The sequence below is a fragment of the Macaca fascicularis genome, chromosome 6 (genome assembly GCF_037993035.2).
Source record: "Macaca fascicularis isolate 582-1 chromosome 6, T2T-MFA8v1.1".
Taxonomy (NCBI): domain Eukaryota; kingdom Metazoa; phylum Chordata; class Mammalia; order Primates; family Cercopithecidae; genus Macaca; species Macaca fascicularis.
Genome location: NC_088380.1, coordinates 963115 through 981088, shown reverse-complemented (window position 1 = coordinate 981088; position 17974 = coordinate 963115). Strand labels below are relative to the sequence as shown.

The 17974-nt window shown below is 60.4% G+C and overlaps 1 protein-coding gene and 1 pseudogene across 7 annotated transcripts in view; one reads left to right on the top strand and one right to left on the bottom strand.

The window, feature by feature from the left end:
- The window catches only part of TPPP (tubulin polymerization promoting protein), a 35836-nt gene extending 18531 nt beyond the window's left edge, over positions 1-17305 (top strand). For 4 of the 7 annotated variants that reach the window (XM_073993054.1, XM_065546046.2, XM_073993055.1 and 1 more), the window contains 2 exons: positions 10388-10541; positions 11208-15104. In XM_073993054.1, coding sequence (XP_073849155.1) covers positions 10388-10541; positions 11208-11402 — 349 coding nt within the window. In that variant the 3' untranslated portion in view covers positions 11403-15104. Of the gene's footprint in view, positions 1-10387; positions 10542-11207; positions 15206-15271; positions 15653-15741; positions 15811-15984 lie in introns of those variants that run through there. The other 3 variants (XR_012413553.1, XR_012413552.1, XR_012413551.1) reach the window with 3 other exon arrangements.
- LOC123573910 (uncharacterized) lies at positions 4985-5873 on the bottom strand (annotated as a pseudogene).
- Positions 17306-17974: the final 669 nt, after the last annotated feature.

Genomic DNA, 17974 nt, shown 5'->3' with positions numbered 1-17974 from the left:
ATTGTCCTGTGGGCAGCAGCTCAGGTGGCCAGGACCGGGACCGTGGCCTGAGGGGAGGCTGAGGGATTCTGACCTCCCCGCCTCCCAATTCACCTGCAGCCGCAGACCCTTGTGACCCCGGGCTTCCCCCAGGACTGCCTCCGCATCTCTCCCACCCTCAAACTGTCCTTCCCTCCTGCAGCCTAGACTCCCTTCGGGGGAGGGTCCCTGTGATCCTGGCACGGGGTCCTGACCTCCCAGGTGTGCAGGAGCAAGGGGCCTAAACTCACACACTTGTCTCAGGAAGACAGAGGGGGGCAGGGCCACCAGGAGGGGCTGGCGACACTAGAGATTTTCCTTTAATCTCCAGGAAAAGCAAGGGGTGGCGGGCAGCAGGCCTGAGGGGTATTGGCTTGCTTTTGTTTTGCATTTTGGAGAGGGGGATGCCCACTGTCACTTGTGGGAGCCTCTGCCTCCCTCAGGAGCCTGGGGACCGCGAGGAAGTGGCCTTAGGTACCGCAGAAAGCTGCTGACTCTGACAGGACTTGCAGAGAAAAAGTCCACCGATTTCTGTTTTCGGGGCAGGTTGCCATGGCTCCACCGGCGTGGCGCCAGCTCGGGGTATCTGCGAGCCTTTGTTTAGTCCTCGTTGCCATGGCAGCGCTTGTTTGTTTTGATGTTACTATGTGTTAAATCTTAAACAAATTTCTTGCAGCCGTATGCCAGGTTTTTGTTGAAGACTACCGTTAACCCAGACAATGACTCCCTCCTGCAAAGAGCACGCACTGGCAGCTTCAAAATATTAATTAATGGGCCGGGCGCGGTGGCTCAAGCCTGTAATCCCAGCACTTTGGGAGGCCGAGACGGGCGGATCACGAGGTCAGGAGTTCGAGACCATCCTGGCTAACACGGTGAAACCCCGTCTCTACTAAAAAATACAAAAAACTAGCCGGGCGAGGTGGCAGCGCCTGTAGTCCCAGCTACTCGGGAGGCTGAGGCAGGAGAATGGCGTAAAAACCCGGGAGGCGGAGCTTGCAGTGAGCTGAGATCCGGCCACTGCACTCCACCCTGGGCGACATAGCGAGACTCCGTCTCAAAAAAAAATAAATAAATAAAAATAAAAATATATATATATATTAATTAATGGAGGCATGAGGTGCACAAGCAGGATCGGACCACAAGCGGTGGGAGTGGGGCCCAGTAGGGCCATGGACAGTGAATCTTCTGGCACCTCCTCGAGCCTGGGGAGGGGCCCATGCCATGGGTGCCTCGGGACCCCTGGGGTCAGGCTCAGCCGCTGCCTCCCCACCTGCACCAAACACCATCAGCCTCTGGACAAGGGTCTGCCAGCCTTGCTCACTGGGCCCCCTGTGGGTCCAGCTAGCCCAGGTGGGGGCACCCATCTGATGAGGCAGAGGAAGGAGGGCTGGGCTGGGGTCTCAGCTTGCTGGGAGCCCCAGCCTCCCCCAGGGCCCACGCTTGTGTGCTGGGTGTGGTGTGTTTTCCCAAGTAAATGCACTGATATTTCCTGCAGACACCTAGGCGGAGACTGGGTGGTGGCTTGGCTTGGGGGACTGATACCTGGACGCAGGTTAGGAGGAAACCAGGGCCAGTGGGGGCCTGAGAACAGCAGGGCCAGGCTCCCTGGGGTCTGTGGTCGCCCCGAATGGGGAGGACTGCTGAGCCTGGTACACCCCCCAGGCCAGCCAGCACTGGGGTCTATGGTCACCCCGAGCATGGAGAGCTGGCAGGACACTTTGTCCTAAAGTCTGCAGACTGTTCCCAGTACGGAAGCCGATCCAGCCACCTCCCAGGAGCAAGACCCAGGTTTGGAGAGAATCCAGGTCACTGCGTGTTTGGAGGGCAGCCACCACAGGGCAGGTGAGGTCCTCCTGTCTGTCCATCTCAGAAAAGCAGTTGTCAGTTCCCCTGGAAGGGCCAGGAGCCTCAGGGCAGCATTGCTCCCCTCCCCCTCCCCCGTGGTACCCAGCCGCGGGGAAGGGTGGGCTGCATTCCCCACACCCAACCCTGTCCCTCCATTACTGTGGGTGCCACCCTGTCCCGGGCTGGTGCTTGGCAGCTCTGGAGCCCTCCGGCCAGTTCTGTCTTTGGGGAGCCTCTAGTGGCCACCCCTGGAAGTGCAGGATGACAATGGCTTCTGCAGAGTGGAGCCCCTGGCAGGGGTGTCCCTTGACCGTGGGTGCGTCTGTGACTGAGGGTTCATGAGCTCGTGGCACTGTGGCCTCGCAGTCAAGGCCTGTGGCTCCTGTGACCTGCAGGTGCAGTACCGGCAATCCCCAGTGCACTGCGTGGTGACAAGCACCCATCTCTTCTGTTCTCCCCAGCGCACTGTGTGGTGCTCGGCCAGTGGTGGGTGTGGCTTTGGCTGTCCACTTTGCCCCATGAGCCTGGCCAGGCAGCACAGGTCATGTGAGAGGGTGGCTTCCAAACAGCCAGAAACTGACCTCAGGTGCATAGACCCAAGCCCTGCCAGGGCGGAGACTAGGGCAGATGGAGGCAGCCCAGCCCCTGAGGGCCCCTAGAGAAGGTCGGGCCCCTCACATCTGCCTGGGGTCCCTCTGGGCCCCAAGTCCACGTCCCACCAAGGGCCACCTCTTCCTGGTGACATCCACAGGGCGGTGACCACACATGCTCCACCCCCACCCCTTCCCAGGAAAACAAAAAGGCTGGCGGCAACGCAAAATTAGGAGGAATCTTAGGGTGTCCCACTCAGAGGGAAACAGTGGGCGGATCACAGGCGGCCCCTCAGATAGGGTGGGACCTTCAGTAGCCAGACCTCCAGAGCTCAGGCACCCCATCGACCCGCTGTGTGGGGGCTTCATGGTGGTCCTGCCTGGGGTTAGAGCTGGTGCAGCAATGGGAGGGCCCTGGCTCTCAGCCCACCCCAGGGCCTGAGCTGCCGTGGCCCAGTGGACATTGTCATCCATCGGCTAAGCTGAGTGGGGTGCAGGAAGGGCTCTGGTTTCCAGAGATGAGGGGGGAAGCCCTCCCAAGTGGCCAGACATCACCTCACCTGCCCCCAGGTGCTCAGCTACTGGTGGAGTCACCTGCCAGGAGAGAATGGGCAGGGCCTAGAGGGCTTGCCACCAACCACGGCCGGCCCCAGGAAACTTTGCTCTAGGTCCTCTGTATCCTGCTGGGGCTTGGGGGAGGCAGGGGGCCCCCAGGCTGGGTCCTGCAGGACCAGGACCACTGGACCCTCCTGGAGCAGTGAGAACTCGGAGCTGACGTGCACGATGGCGATGCCAGACAGGGCTCCCCTAAGGCCATGTCCCTACCAGGCAGGAGCCTCCCCAGAAGCCCCCACTGCCCCCGTGGGACCCACCAGCTAGGGGTTCCTTCCCAGCCTCCTCAGGTCTCAGGAGCTAATGGAAGATCCCAGAGGTTGGTGCCCTAGGAGAGCCGCAGCCCCTCACTCTTGGACTCGCCTAAGTACAGGGAGAGGCTGTTTCCCCTGAGATTCCCCTCCACAGCCCCCAGCTTCCCACCTGTGGCAGCCTCTGGACAGGGCACTCCAGCCACAGCAGCTGCAGGCCGAGAGAGCCCAGGGGAGCTGGTAGCTTTCTCTGGAACCCGAGCAGCAAGCTGTCACCCCACCCGCTGGCCCCTGCGCCTCAGAGAGGTCACCCTGGGAGGGCATTCCTGATTCACAAGGGTGCTGGATGCATAGTCCCGAGCCAGGAGTGCCTGTGATGTCCGCCCCGGAGGAACAGGCCTCTGTCCTCAGAGGGCTGTCCTGACTTGAGCCCAGCTCCCGGAGGCCCCAGGCCAGGTCCCAGTGTCCCCTGAGAGACCGAGCCAGGCTAAGAGGCCAGGGGACTCAGAGCCTGGGAAGTAAGTCCAGGCCCCACAGGGCATCGTGTGTGAGCAGTGGCAGCGCCCGGCTGGGTCGGCTTCCGGGCAGGGCACGGGGCTGGGGAGCACATGGGCAATGAAGATGCCGAGCTCTGCACTCGGAGGCTCCTCCAGCACCCTGGTATCTGGAGAACAGGCCCACTCTGTGTCGGGAGAGCCAGGCAACCAGACTAAGTGTCTCTGGGGAAGACGCAGGCACCACTGTTCTAGAACTCTTAGGACTGCCCCAGGCAGGGGCACCCGGGTTTCCTGGGGAGAGCTCCCCACCAGCATGGAGCAGAGACCCAGGCGCCCTTTCCCCAAGACACTCGGGGCACAGGCAAAGCAGGTGTCCCGATCTGAATGTCGCCTCTGATGGGGGAGCCCCCTCAGCCATCCCCCTCCCCGCGGAGTGACTCATGCTGGTGGTGCCTGGCTCCGAGGCAGTCAGAAAGGGCTGCGTGCCCCAGCACTGGTCACCAAGCTGGCAGTCAGGCCTGGCATCCGCATGTCAGCTTGGGCAGGGTGTGAATAGAAGAGAGAGCGCCTTTGATGGTCCGGGACTGACAGAGAGGCCCCAAGGGCCCTAGAGAGTCAACACCCCCCACAGGGCCCAATGGGCACTGTCAGTTCCAGGCACTGCTGAGCTGCCTGGGGTGGCCTGGCTCCTCCAGCACCACAGGGAATGGTGCGGGTGTCCAGGCTGAGCGCGTCAAGGGGCTAAACCTGCCCCCAACACTGTGCACCCCCAAGCCATGGAGTGGCTCACGGCCTCTCCGGCTCACCGGGCTCACCAGCGCCCCCTGGGGGATGCCGCTGAACAACAGCACCCTATAACATGCGGTTCTGGAATGTGCCCTGCCTGGCTGTCCTCAGCAGTCCAGGCCCCGCCCTGGGGCTCTGTCTCCCCATAGCCCCCTCCGGCCACAGCGTGAGGCCTCCGCTCACCTCCCTGGGACCCCATGAGGCATGGGGGTCTGAGCTGTGGGACCCCGAACGCTTGGTGTGTTTCTGAGTGGATTTCTTCTCCTCTGGCACAGTGTGGTTCCTGATGGTGTCTGTTGTGTCTTCAGGACACGCCTGAAAAGTGTGTGGGAACCCTCAGGTGCTGTTTAAACACAGCATCCGCCTTGGGGTTTGGGAACCACCCAGCGGCACCTGCATGTCTGGCTCCAAGCCTGGCCACTTGGCACCCACCGCGTGGGGTGCCTATCCTGGGCTTGTTCTCAGGGGTGGGGTGCCGTCCACGTGCACACGCATCACAGCACTGTGGTCTAGCCACTGCAGGGCATTGGATTGTCTGGGGTTTGATGACGAGCAGAACAGCGGTAAACATTTGCATTTATGTGTGAGCCTCCGTTTTCATTTCTCTTGAGCAAGGACCCAGGAACGTGACTGCTGGGCCTTCTTTGGCTGTGACAGAAGCTGTCCACAGTGGCTCTGCCATGCTGCTCCGCCGGCTGTGGATGAGGACGCCCCCCACCCGGCGGCCTGCTCAGCTCGAGGTGCTGGCAGTTTGTTTATTTGATTGTTTGTGCTCCCTGGAGGGTGCGCAGGGTCTCGCTGTGGTTTCCCTCCGCACTTCCCTGAGGGCGCCAACGGCCGCCGCCTCTCCAACGCGGCCGCCTCTCCGTGTGCTTGTCCGCACTTCCCTGAGGGCGCCATCGCAGCCCCTCTCCGTGTACTTGTCCGCACTTCCCTGATGGCGCCATCGCAGCCGCCTCTCCGTGTACTTGTCCGCACTTCCCTGATGGCGCCGACGCGGGCCGTCTCTCCGTGTCCTTGTCCGCACTTCCCTGAGGGCGCCATGGCAGCCGCTTCTCCGTGTACTTGTCCGCACTTCCCTGAGGGCGCCATCGCAGCCCCTCTCCGTGTACTTGTCCGCACTTCCCTGATGGCGCCATCGCAGCCGCCTCTCCGTGTACTTGTCCGCACTTCCCTGAGGGCGCCATCGAGGCCACCTCTCCGTGTGCTTGTCTGTCCGCACTTCCCTGAGGGCGCCATGGCAGCCGCCTCTCCCTGTGCTTGTCCGCACTTCCCTGAGGGCGCCATCGCAGCCGCCTCTCCCTGTGCTTGTCCGCACTTCCCTGAGGGCGCCATCGAGGCCACCTCTCCGTGTGCTTGTCTGTCTGCACTTCCCTGAGGGCGCCATGGCAGCCGCCTCTCCGTGTACTTGTCCGCACTTCCCTGAGGGCGCCGTCGCAGCCGCCTCTCCCTGTGCTTGTCCGCACTTCCCTGAGGGCGCCGTCGCAGCCGCTTCTCCGTGTACTTGTCCGCACTTCCCTGAGGGCGCCATGGCAGCCGCCTCTCCCTGTGCTTGTCCGCACTTCCCTGAGGGCGCCATCGCAGCCTCTCTCCGTGTACTTGTCCGCACTTCCCTGATGGCGCCATCGCAGCCCCTCTCCGTGTACTTGTCCGCACTTCCCTGATGGCGCCATCGCAGCCGCCTCTCCGTGTACTTGTCCGCACTTCCCTGAGGGCGCCATCGCAGCCCCTCTCTGTGTACTTGTCCGCACTTCCCTGAGGGCGCCATCGAGGCCACCTCTCCGTGTGCTTGTCTGTCTGCACTTCCCTGAGGGCGCCATGGCAGCCGCCTCTCCGTGTACTTGTCCGCACTTCCCTGAGGGCGCCATCGCAGCCCCTCTCCGTGTACTTGTCCGCACTTCCCTGAGGGCGCCATCGAGGCCACCTCTCCGTGTGCTTGTCTGTCTGCACTTCCCTGAGGGCGCCATGGCAGCCGCCTCTCCGTGTACTTGTCCGCACTTCCCTGATGGCGCCATGGCAGCCGCCTCTCCGTGTACTTGTCCGCACTTCCCTGATGGCGCCATCGCAGCCGCCTCTCCGTGTACTTGTCAGCACTTCCCTGAGGGCGCCATCGCAGCCCCTCTCCGTGTGGTTGTCTGTCCGCACTTCCCTGATGGCGCCTACACGGACCACTTCTCCATGTCCTTGTCCACACCTCCCTGATGGCGCCATCGCAGCCGCCTCTCCGTGTCCTTGTCCGCACTTCCCTGAAGACGCCAACGCTGTCTCCTCTCTGTGTGCTTGTCTGTCCGCACTTCCCTGAGGGCGCCATGGCAGCCGCCTCTCCGTGTGCTTGTCTGCACTTCCCTGATGGCGCCAACGCTGTCGCCTCTCGTGTGCTTGTCTGTCCGCACTTCCCTGATGGCGGCAATGCTGCCTCCTCTCCGTGTGCTTGTCCGCGCTTCCCTGAGGGCGCCATGGCGGCCGCCTCTTCGTGTGTCTGTCGGCACTTCCCTGAGGGCGCCATGGCAGCCCCTCTCCCTGTGCTTGTCTGTCCGCACTTCCCTGGGGGCACCAGGGCGGTCGCCTCTCCCTGTGCTTGTCTGTCCGCACTTCCCTGATGGCGGCAATGCTGTCTCCTCTCCATGTGCTTGTCTGTGGGCACTTCCCCCAGGGCGCCATGGCAGCCGCCTCCCATGTGCTTGTCTGTCCGCACTTCCATGAGGGCGCCATGGCGGCTGCCTCTCCGTGTGTCTGTCCGCACTTCCCTGAGGGCGCCATGGCAGCCGCCTCCCCGTGTGCTTGTCTGTCCGCACTTCCCTGAGGGCGCCATGGCGGCCGCCTCCCCGTGTGCTTGTCTGTCCGCACTTCCCTGATGGCGCCATGGCGGCCGCCTCCCCGTGTGCTTGTCTGTCCGCACTTCCCTGAGGACGCCAACGCTGTCTCGTCTCCGTGTGCTTGTCTGTCCGCACGTCCCTGAGGGGGCCATGGCAGCCGCCTCCCCATGTGCTTGTCTGTCCGCACTTCCCTGAGGGCGGCAATGCTGTCTCCTCTCCATGTGCTTGTCTGTGGGCACTTCCCCCAGGGCGCCATGGCAGCCGCCTCCCATGTGCTTGTCTGTCCGCACTTCCCTGAGGGCGCCATGGCAGCCGCCTCCCCGTGTGCTTGTCTGTCCGCACTTCCCTGAGGACGCCAACGGTGTCTCGTCTCCGTGTGCTTGTCTGTGGGCACTTCCCCCAAGGCGCCATGGCAGCCGCCTCCCATGTGCTTGTCTGTCCGCACTTCCCTGAGGGCGCCATGGCAGCCGCCTCCCCGTGTGCTTGTCTGTCCGCACTTCCCTGAGGACGCCAACGCTGTCTCGTCTCCGTGTGCTTGTCTGTCCGCACTTCCCTGAGGGCGCCATGGCGGCCGCCTCCCCGTGTGCTTGTCTGTCCGCACTTCCCTGAGGGCGCCACGGCGGCCGCCTCTCCGTGTGTCCGCACTTCCCTGAGGGCGCCATCGCAGCCGCCTCTCCCTGTACTTGTAGGCACTCCCTGGGGGCACCATGGCAGCCGCCTCTGCCTGTGCTTATCTGTCCGTGCTTCCCTGAGGGCGCCCACGCAGCCGCCTCTCTGTGTGTTTGTCAGCACTTCCCTGAGAAGCCATGGCAGCCCCTCTCCATGTACTTGTCAGCACTTCCCTGGGGGCGCCATGGCAGCCGCCTCTCCCTGTGCTTGTCTGTCGCACTTCCCTGAGGGCGCCATGGCGGCTGCCTCTCCATGTGTCTGTCGGCATTTCCCTGAGGACGCCATGGCGGCCGCCTCTGGGTGTGCTTGTCTGTCCGCACTTCCCTGGGGACGCCATGGCAGCCGCCTCTCCCTGTACTTGTCGGCACTTCCCTGGGGGCGCCCACGCGGCCGCCTCTGGGTGTGCTTGTCTGTCGGCACGTCCCTGATGGCGCCAAGGCGGCTGCCTCTGCGTGTGTTTGTGGGCACTTCCCTGAGGGCGCGGCCACGGCCGCCTCTCCGTGTGTTTGTCAGCACTTCCCTGAGGGCGCCATGGCAGCCGCCTCTCCGTGTCCTTGTCCGCACTTCCCTGAGGGCGCAGACGCGGCCGGCTTTCCGTGTGTTTGCCCACACTTCCCTGAGGGCGCCATGGCAGCCGCCTCTCCGTGTGCTTGCCTGCATGCACGTGTTTTCTCTGAATATTGCTGCTTCAAATATTCTGCCCGTCTTTTCACATGGAATTTTTTTTCTCACTGCTGAGTTTTAAGGTTCCTTTGTGTATCTGAGAGACAAGTCCTTTCTCAGGCATGTCTCCTACTCTGTGGCTTGTCTTCTCATTGTCTTAAGGGTATCTTCTGAGAGCACAGTTTCCATGAAGTCCAGTTCATCCATTTTTTCCACTATAGGCCATGTTTTGTTGCCATTTCTAAGAAATCTTCACCTAATCCCAGGTCACAGAGATCTTCTTTTGGTGTTCTTCTAGAAGTTTGTTTTAGTTTCATAATTAGGACTGTCCTCTATTTTGAGTTAGTTTTGTATATAGTGTGCAGTATAGACCAAAGTGCATTTTAATTTGCACAGGGATCACCAGTTGCTCCAGCTCCACTTGTGGAAGAGGCAGTCCTTTCTCTCTGGCTTGCCTCTGCACCTGTGGACATCCGCGGATGGCATGCGTGTGGCTGAGCCGGACTCCCCGGGCTGCGGGGCTGGCAGGGTGCCCATGCCCACGTCACTGCCACTTTGCAGTGAAGCCTGGATGAGCTTTGGAGTTGGGTAGTCAGTCCTCTGATTGTTCTCATTTCTTGAAATCGTTTTGGCTATTCTAGGCCCTCTGTTCATTGACTTCTGGAAAGGCTTGCTGGGGTTTTATGGGTCATTTGTCTCCTGAATCTTGGTCACTGTGGTGGATTCTGCAGCTGGGAGTGCCCTTGGAATGCTTGACCTGCTGGGTGCAGCCCTTCTCGCGCTGTTCCAGAGGCTTCCCTGGTGAAATGCAGGTGGCTTTTGCAGAACTGAGCCTCATCCACAGGATCTCTTGTTTTAAACAATGAAAAACCCTACTTTGGGTTAGTTGTGGTAGATCTGATCAGAGGAGAAAAATGTTTTCTAATTAGAATTATTATGTAAGAGACCAAGCGTCAGTTTAGAACCCTCTGAAATTGCCTGAATGGCCTGTGGTGGAGGATGTTGTAAGGTGTAGAGTGTGTTTAGATGCAGCTGTGTTGTGTGACCAGGAGCTGCTCACCACACCTCCCGCATCTGGCTCTGCACCTCTGAGGCCAGGGCAGCGCAGGGGCACAGCGGGCCGCCTGGCGGGTTTTGGAGCCAGGGGGTCTGAAGTGTGGGCCTGTGCCCATGCTACCAAGTGTCCGGGGGTGGGGGCGGCGGCCCCTCCTAACCATGTTCCTGTGTGGGGGACACCTCCACCTGGGACCCCAACACACACAGGCAGAGTGGGGGCCCCAGCAGGTCCTAGGACCTCCAACTCTTGGTGCAGCTGGGCGGGGCTGTGGTGGCCCCCGGAAGAGGAGGTGGGCTCTGCTCCCTAATGGCCTCCCCCACCGCCCCAGCAGAGTGCAGACCCACAGGCACCCAGTGTCAGAGCGGCCTGCAGGGCCGTGTGAGCATCCAGCTTTATAGAGGACCTGCTTCCGCCAAGCTTTCTTCCAAGACAGTTTGGATTTGCGGTGCTACCAGGGCGGCCGCCTGCGGGTGAATCCTGTGAGTTGCTGGGCAATGGCCGCCCAGCTCTGCTCGGACCCACGCCGGCGCGGGCAGCCCTGGGCCGGCCTGCGCCCAGCCCTAAGTTGCCTGTGCCCCTGCAGAGGGAAGTCTTGCCGGACCATCACCTTTGAGCAGTTCCAGGAGGCACTGGAGGAGCTCGCCAAGAAGCGATTCAAAGACAAGAGCAGCGAGGAGGCGGTTCGCGAGGTGCACAGGCTCATTGAGGGCAAGGCGCCCATTATCTCAGGGGTGACGGTGAGTAGGGCGGGGCTGGAAGGCGGGGCCTGGAGAGGGGCTGGGGGCGGGGCTGGCAGGTGGGTGGTGCCTGGGGAGGTGTGGTCAGGAGGTACATGGATTGGGGCGTGGCCTGGAGGGTGGGGCCTGGGGAGGCGTGGTCAGGAGGGGTATGGATGGGGGCTTGGCCTGGGTTGGGTTCTCGGAGGCGTGGTCAGGAGGGCATGGCCTGGTGTGGGGTCTGGGGAGGTGTGGTCAGAAGGGGCATGGATTGGGGGCTTGGCCTGGGGGGGTGGGGTGGGTCCTGGGAGGCGTGGTCGGGAGGGCGTGGCCTGGGGCAGGGTCTGGGGAGGCTTGGTCAAAAGGGGCATGGGTTGGGGGGCCATAGCCTGGAGGGTGGGGCCTGGCTCTCCTGACAGCCCCTTCCCTCTGAGGGTGCAGGTGGTGGGGTCCCCAGCTGCATAAACACCAGGTGGACCGGGGCAATTGTTAGGGTCGTGGCACCCTGCAGGCCCAAGCCTGCCCCGGGGCCACAAGAGGTAAAAATAAGAATTAAAATTAAAAGGGGCATAAATCCCAGGGTTTTTGCCCCTTGCCCACTGCCCCACCGCTGGGAGACCTGCCCAGGGCACAGCCACTTCACCTGCTGGCAACTTACCTGTCCCCTTCCTCCCGCTCCTCTTGCAGAAAGCCATCTCGTCGCCCACAGTGTCGAGGCTCACAGACACCACCAAGTTCACGGGCTCCCACAAGGAGCGCTTCGACCCCTCTGGCAAGGGCAAGGGCAAGGCTGGCCGCGTGGACCTGGTGGACGAGTCAGGCTATGTGTCTGGCTACAAGCACGCGGGCACCTATGACCAGAAGGTGCAAGGGGGCAAGTAGCCCCCGCTCCATGCCCCGCGGCACTGCCGGTGTCCCCGGAGCAGGGACTCTGTCACCTCGCACTTCATTACATTCCTGTGCTCACTCGGGCAGAACTCAGATGGGTGCCCCAGAGGGGGCTGGGGGGAGGCCAGGCCCAGGCCTCCCTCCTGCCCCTCCTCCTGCCAGATGCCCCCAGCACTCCCCTCTCGAACCAGGTTTGGGCCCCAGTTCACTGACCCTCCTTATACACCTGCGTCCTCAACCGTTTCCAAAGTGTCTCCCGGATCACACCACATCGGGCACGTGGTTTGCAGGTCAAAGGGGTGTTTTAAAGGAGCTGGCTGCCATGGCAACAGGAGGCCGTGCTGACCTCCTGACTGGCAGACACCTTCCAGGAGCCCTGAGGGTGGCAGGAGCTAATCCCAACCAGCAGGCAACTAACACGGAGTTGGCCCCACACCAGACATGGGAGGTGTCTGTGGGGCCCGAGACCTGTACTGCATGCAGTGGACACCACAGGGCCTTCCCGCTTTCCTGGGCAGAGGGCAGAGTGAGGCCACCTGGCGGGGGTGCTGGGCACCTGGCACATGTGTGGGGAAGCCGGTCACATGGACACAAGTGTGCACACATGCCTACAGGCCAGCTCTGTGCCAAGGGCAACGTCGGAAAAAGGAAAGCTGTGGGGGGGCAGTGGGCGGCTTCCCAGCTGACCACAGTGGCCCGGACTGTGAGGGTGGTGTCAGCTCCCTTTGCTTTCCTGAGTAGACACGGTGGCTGCCTGTGTTCTCAGAGCAGGTCTAGGAAGATTTGGAATGTCTGGTCCCCGTGGTGTTGCCAGGCAAGAGACACGAAGTGCTGAGACACTCCTCGCCTCACTGCGTGACAGGGCCTCTGCCCGGCCCTCCTGCTTGCCCATCCTCACTAGCTGCACCCTGCTTGCTCGCAGACCTCCCATTGCCACAGCCCAAGCGCCTTCTTCAACTCTCCCGAAATGACTTGGCCTCACCTCTCCCGGCCCCTCCCCCTGGAGAGCAGGACACCAGGGAGGACCCCCAAGCCTGCAGTGTCTGTGGGGCTTTCTCTGCCAGCAGACGGCCAAGCAGAGCCCATCCAGGACCCTCCACACTGCCAGGACACACCCAGGCGGCCTGCTCTTGCCTATCTGCACCTGGGGAGAAGCTGGCACTCCTGCTCCCTCCTGGGGAGGCTGAAGGGTGTGGCTACCCACTGTCACAATGGCGCACTGCCACTGTCCCTTGGCACGCAAACAGCCACAGCCGCGCGTGTGACCTGCTGGGTTGTGGTTCTGGAGTCTACCTGAGGATGAGCCTGCGGCAGTCTTGGGGAAACGCTTCCAGAGCCTGTTAGCCCGTGGCTACGGTGAGGCTCTGGCCAGGGCAGGGGGCCGCCCAGGGCCAGGCTCACAGCACAGGATGGTGAGGCCCTCCCTCACTGGCACGCATGAGCGCCACCCGCCTCCCCTGACTCCCAAGAGTGTACCTGCTGCGGCCACAGCCCTGTGGAAGGACTCCCCCTACCTGAGCAGAGCAGGAGCCGCAGGGCTGGAGCTCCCAGACAGCATGGTCCGCTGAAAGTTGGGGGTCTCTGAGGCCCCTCAACAGACTGCCGCAGGCTCATCCCCAGGTAGACCCCAACCTGAGGATGGGGAGGACCTGGCAGGCAGCTTCTCATGGCAGGGCTGGGAAGTTCATGGTGTCTGGCAATAAAGACCAAGGAAAAATGAACCTCAGGCTTCGTGGCTCCTTTAGGATGTCACCTCACCGGCCTGGGGAAGGCGGGGGGTGCACAAGCCCAGCCCTGTGCCCCCACTGAACCTGGCTGGACCACGTGTGAAAGGCAGAACTAACGTACGGAAACATTTGAAAACAACTCTGAATGTGCAGTGTGGAATCATCCGATTACAGACGAGCGGTCACCGGAATTGCCTGATCACAGCCCATCACAACTCCAAAGCCCTTGTGTTGAAGAGGTCGAGGACGAGCGGTCACCAGAATCACCAATCGCAGACGAGCAGGTCACCGGGATCAGCCGATCACAGACGAGTGAGTCACCAGAATCACCTGATCACAGACGAGCGAGTCGCCGGGATCGGCCAATGCCGATCACAGAGGAGCGAGTCACCGGAATCGGCCGATCACAGACGAGCAGTCACCGGAATCGGCCGATCACAGACGAGCAGTCACCGGGATCGGCCGATCACAGACGAGCGAGTCGCCGGAATCACCTGATCACAGACGAGCAGTCACCGGGATCGCCCAATCACAGACGAGCAGTCACCGGGATCACCCGATCACAGATGAGCGAGTCGCCGGAATCGGCCAATCACAGACGAGCGAGTCGCCGGGATCAGCCGATCACAGCCCATCACAATTCCAAAGCCCTTGTGTTGAAGAGGCCGAGGACGAGCGGTCACCGAACAGGGCGGCTCCCCAGGTCCTGAAGCCTGAGACCTGAAGGACCCTGGCACCCTTACGCCCTCGGACTGCTGCCCTCCTCAGCCTCCCTGGCCTCAGCGCGCCTCCACCCTGGGCCGCGTCTCCTGGTCCAAGGCTGCGTTTCTCCTTCTTCTGTCCATGGGCAGCCCGGTCCCCACCGTCACAGCCAAGTCACACAGAACGAACATGACTCCAGAGGACCTCGCCCTGGAGCTGAGCCTGGCGCCGGGTCAGGACGGAGGGACAGGCGGGTTGGGGTCCGCAGGTCCCCACACGCGCGGCAGGCACAGAGGCTCGCCAGGCCTTGCTGCGGCCTGTGGGGACGAGGGACACTGAGGAGAGAGGCACCAGGACCCCGACTCCTGGTCACTGGTTGGCCTCAGACAAGAATGGCCTCAAGAACCAAGCGCATCGGGAGCACACCAGAAACCGGCCCTGAGCACGAGAAACGTCTCCACCCAGCCCGGGCACCACCCGACCCCGCAGGGAACAGGCCCTGTCACCGACGGGGCACTTCGTCCACGCGGCCAGCACCGACTCACCACAGCCCTTCCCAGACCTGGCTGGAGTGACCGGAGCGGCGGGGCTCGTGGCTCCCATCGTGGCCCCTGGAGGTGAGCTCCTTCGCAGAAGCGGACCCTTCACTCTGAGGGAAGTCGTGGCCTGCATTCCGAACCCTAGGACGCCCCTGTGGGTTTTGTGAATGAGATCGAGGCTGCTGTGGCACCCAGCCCGTCCTAGCCTGGAGCACCGTGGGCTCCTGGAGGGAGAGGCCCCACACCCCCGCTCTCCCTCCGCACTTCCAGGGTTGGTGCCCACGAGTCAGAGGCACGGCCTCCCCAGTGTCCCGCCCTCCCTCAACGGCCCCCAGGCTTTCCTCAGACATGCGGGAGCCAGGAGAGCACCCTTCTCCACTCGGCTCCAAAGCGAATCTTTGAAAACACCCGCTCTGCTCCCGTTTCTGTCACCTAGCCAGGAGGGGTAGCAAAAATTAAGTCACGAGGGCATAGTGGTCACCATTGTCAGTTACAGTTTGTCTGTGGAATCTGTGATTGCATCTGTGCGCCGCCTCCAAACACAGAACATTGTTTGGACAGCAGCCCCACTGCACGTAACAGACCCGTGCATCTTCCTCAGTCAGTTTCTGAATATTGTGAATTCAGGCAGGTGTGTGTTCTCTTCTGCATGTTTTTATGCACTGCCAATTAGCTTCTACTAACCATGGTTCAACAGAAAATAAATGTGTATTTGTGAATAACAGAAACTGCACAGCCTGCAAACCAGGAGAGGGACAGGTTCTGTCGGGGGTGACACCAGGAGAGAGGGACAGGTTCTGTCGGGGGTGACACCAGGAGAGAGGGACAGGTTCTGTCGGGGGTGACTAGGAGAAAGGGACAGGTTCTGTTGGGGGTGACTAGGAGAAAGGGACAGGTTCTGTTGGGGGTGACACGAGGAGATAGGGACAGGTTCTGTTGGGGGTGACACGAAGAGATAGGGACAGGTTCTGTCGGGGGTGACACCAGGAGAGAGGTACAGGTTCTGTTGGGGGTGACACCAGGACACTGGGACAGGTTCTGTCGGGTGACACCAGGACACAGGGACAGGTTCTGTTGGGGGTGACACCAGGAGGAGGGACAGGTTCTGTTGGGGGTGACACCAGGAGGAGGGACAGGTTCTGTCGGGGGTGACACGAGGAGATAGGGACAGATTTCTGTCGATGGGTGACATGAGAAAGGGACAGGTTCTGATGGGGGTGACACCAGGACACAGGGACAGGTTCTGTCGGTGAGCGATACCAGGAGAGAGGGACAGGTTCTGTCAGGGGTGACATCAGGAGGAGGGACAGGTTCTGTTGGGGGTGACAGGAGATAAGGGGGTGACAAGAGATAAGAGAGGGACAGGTTCTGTCGGGGGTGACACCAGAAGAGAGGGACAGGTTCTGTCGGGGGTGACACCAGGAGGAGGGACAGGTTCTGTCGGGGGTGACAAGAGGAGATAAGGACAGGTTCTGTCAGGGGTGACACCAGGAGGAGGGACAGGTTCTGTCGGGGGTGACAAGAGGAGATAAGGACAGGTTCTGTCAGGGGTGACACCAGGAGAGAGGGACCAGTTCTGTCGGGGGTGACGCCAGGAGAGAGGGACAGGTTCTGTTGGGAGGACAGCGCTGATCGTGTGTCAGCATCAGGAAAGGAGAAAGGCAGAGGGAGCGCATTGAGAAGACTGTTCACACCAGAGTACTTACTCATTTTTATTTACTGCTATAGGATAAGCAACCAGGTAGTGTTCATAACAGTTAGCTTTACCAAAATTAAAGTTCAAATTATATGTTTAAAATATTGTAGCAGAAGATATATGTTTATACTGGACTATTTTTACACCTTCTAATATCCTGTCCCAAGTTTGGGCACAGATGGTGGAGTTGGGCTGGCATCATGTCCTGTGGCCGCCCCACTTGCCTGTCGGTGCCGCTCCATCCCAGACCCCAGGGGTGCCAGCTCAGGGCCAACCACAGCAGCCCTGTGTGGGCGTCACCTCCTACCCCGGCCCCCGCCCTGGGCTGCTGTGGCTGCCTGCTTTTGTGAATGGTGTTTTGTTGGCACAGGGCCTGTCCTGTGTGTTCACACATGCCTGTGGCTCCTTCTGCTGTACAACTGGAGTGGGGAGGAGTTGAGATGGAGACGCCTTGGCCCTGGACACTTATCTGTCCCTCTACTGGCCCAGCTCAATCTCCTTCTGTGGGCAATCACGTGTGCACTGGCCACCCTCCCACCCCACACCACACACCATGAGGGGATGGCACAGGGGGACGATGAGCCTGGACGGTGATGTTATCAATAGGCCAGAACATCCTTCAAACACTGAACCTGCATCTTTCCTCCTCTTACTACTGAACACTTTGTGAGCTCTGGTGGTCCAGGGTGTGGCATTTGTCCCCTGGCCTGTGATGGGGAATAATGGGCACAGCGAGATGCTTGACTTCTTTTGACCTCTTAAAAAACTAAACTAAGCCAAACCACAAAGGAAATCTGCACAACTTAAGAGAAACTTGAAAGGGATCGTGTAACTACTAGTTTGTACTAAGTTTTTTTCAAGAAAGGGAAACAAATTTATATATATATATGTGCAATATATTTTTACACTGTGTGATTAACATAAGGGAGTACTGAGCGTATCACTTTATCAGTGTGACAGGTGATGTCCATGTCATGGCTGTTCTGACTCTGAAAGGCACTTCTGCCAACGTCTAAACCGCACTCACTGGGAACGTCTGTGGGGTGGGGTGGCTGTGCTGTCCCTTCTGCAGGTGAGAGGCGTGGTGTCGCCTGTTGGACTTGCTGTTGAGCCTGGCTTGCAAACCTGTAGTGAAACAGCTCATGTCTGTGTGCACATGCCCCTGTGTGTCTGCTGTCATTAACATTGTGTGTCCAGTTGGTAAAGTGACAAATAAAGGTGTTTTAAAACGTGGATTTCTCTGTTCCTCAGAGCACACATATCTGTAACAGATGGTAACAGGGGATGGGTACTGGAGGGGCCCCAGGTAGGGAGTGTGCTGAGTGCCTCCACTGGGCTGAAGCTCACAGGGCTGAGAGCCTTGTGTCCCCTTTGCCTAACGGAGCCTCTCGCTTCCTCATCTAGACAGGAGGACTGTGAAGGAGGAGCAGGCGGACCAGCCATCTGTCAGCTGTGAGTCCTGGTCTAGCACTGGTGCAGCCTTGGGTGGGGTCTAATTCAAAGGGAATGGACATGAGACGTGAACACTGTGAACACCGCCGTAGCCCCCAAAACAGGGCGCCGTCATCACAGGCTGCCAACCTGAGATACTAGCCCAGTGAAACAGTTTTCCAAAATGAGGATACAATAAAGGCATTTTTAGACAATGAAAAGAGAATTTGCCAGCAGCAGATGTTAAGAGAAATTCTAAATGCAGAAAGCAAAGGTGATCTCAAATGGCATGTCTGGTTTGTGAAGAAAGTGGAGCAGACAGAATAAATAGGTCAATAACTCCAAATTAACAGTGACTATATCAATACTTTGCGAGGTTAAAATGTTCCGTAAAAATACCTGGGAACCCCCACAGGTGAGCAGAACAGGAGCATGGGGAGGGACGCGCGTCTTGCGCTCAAGGAACCCCAG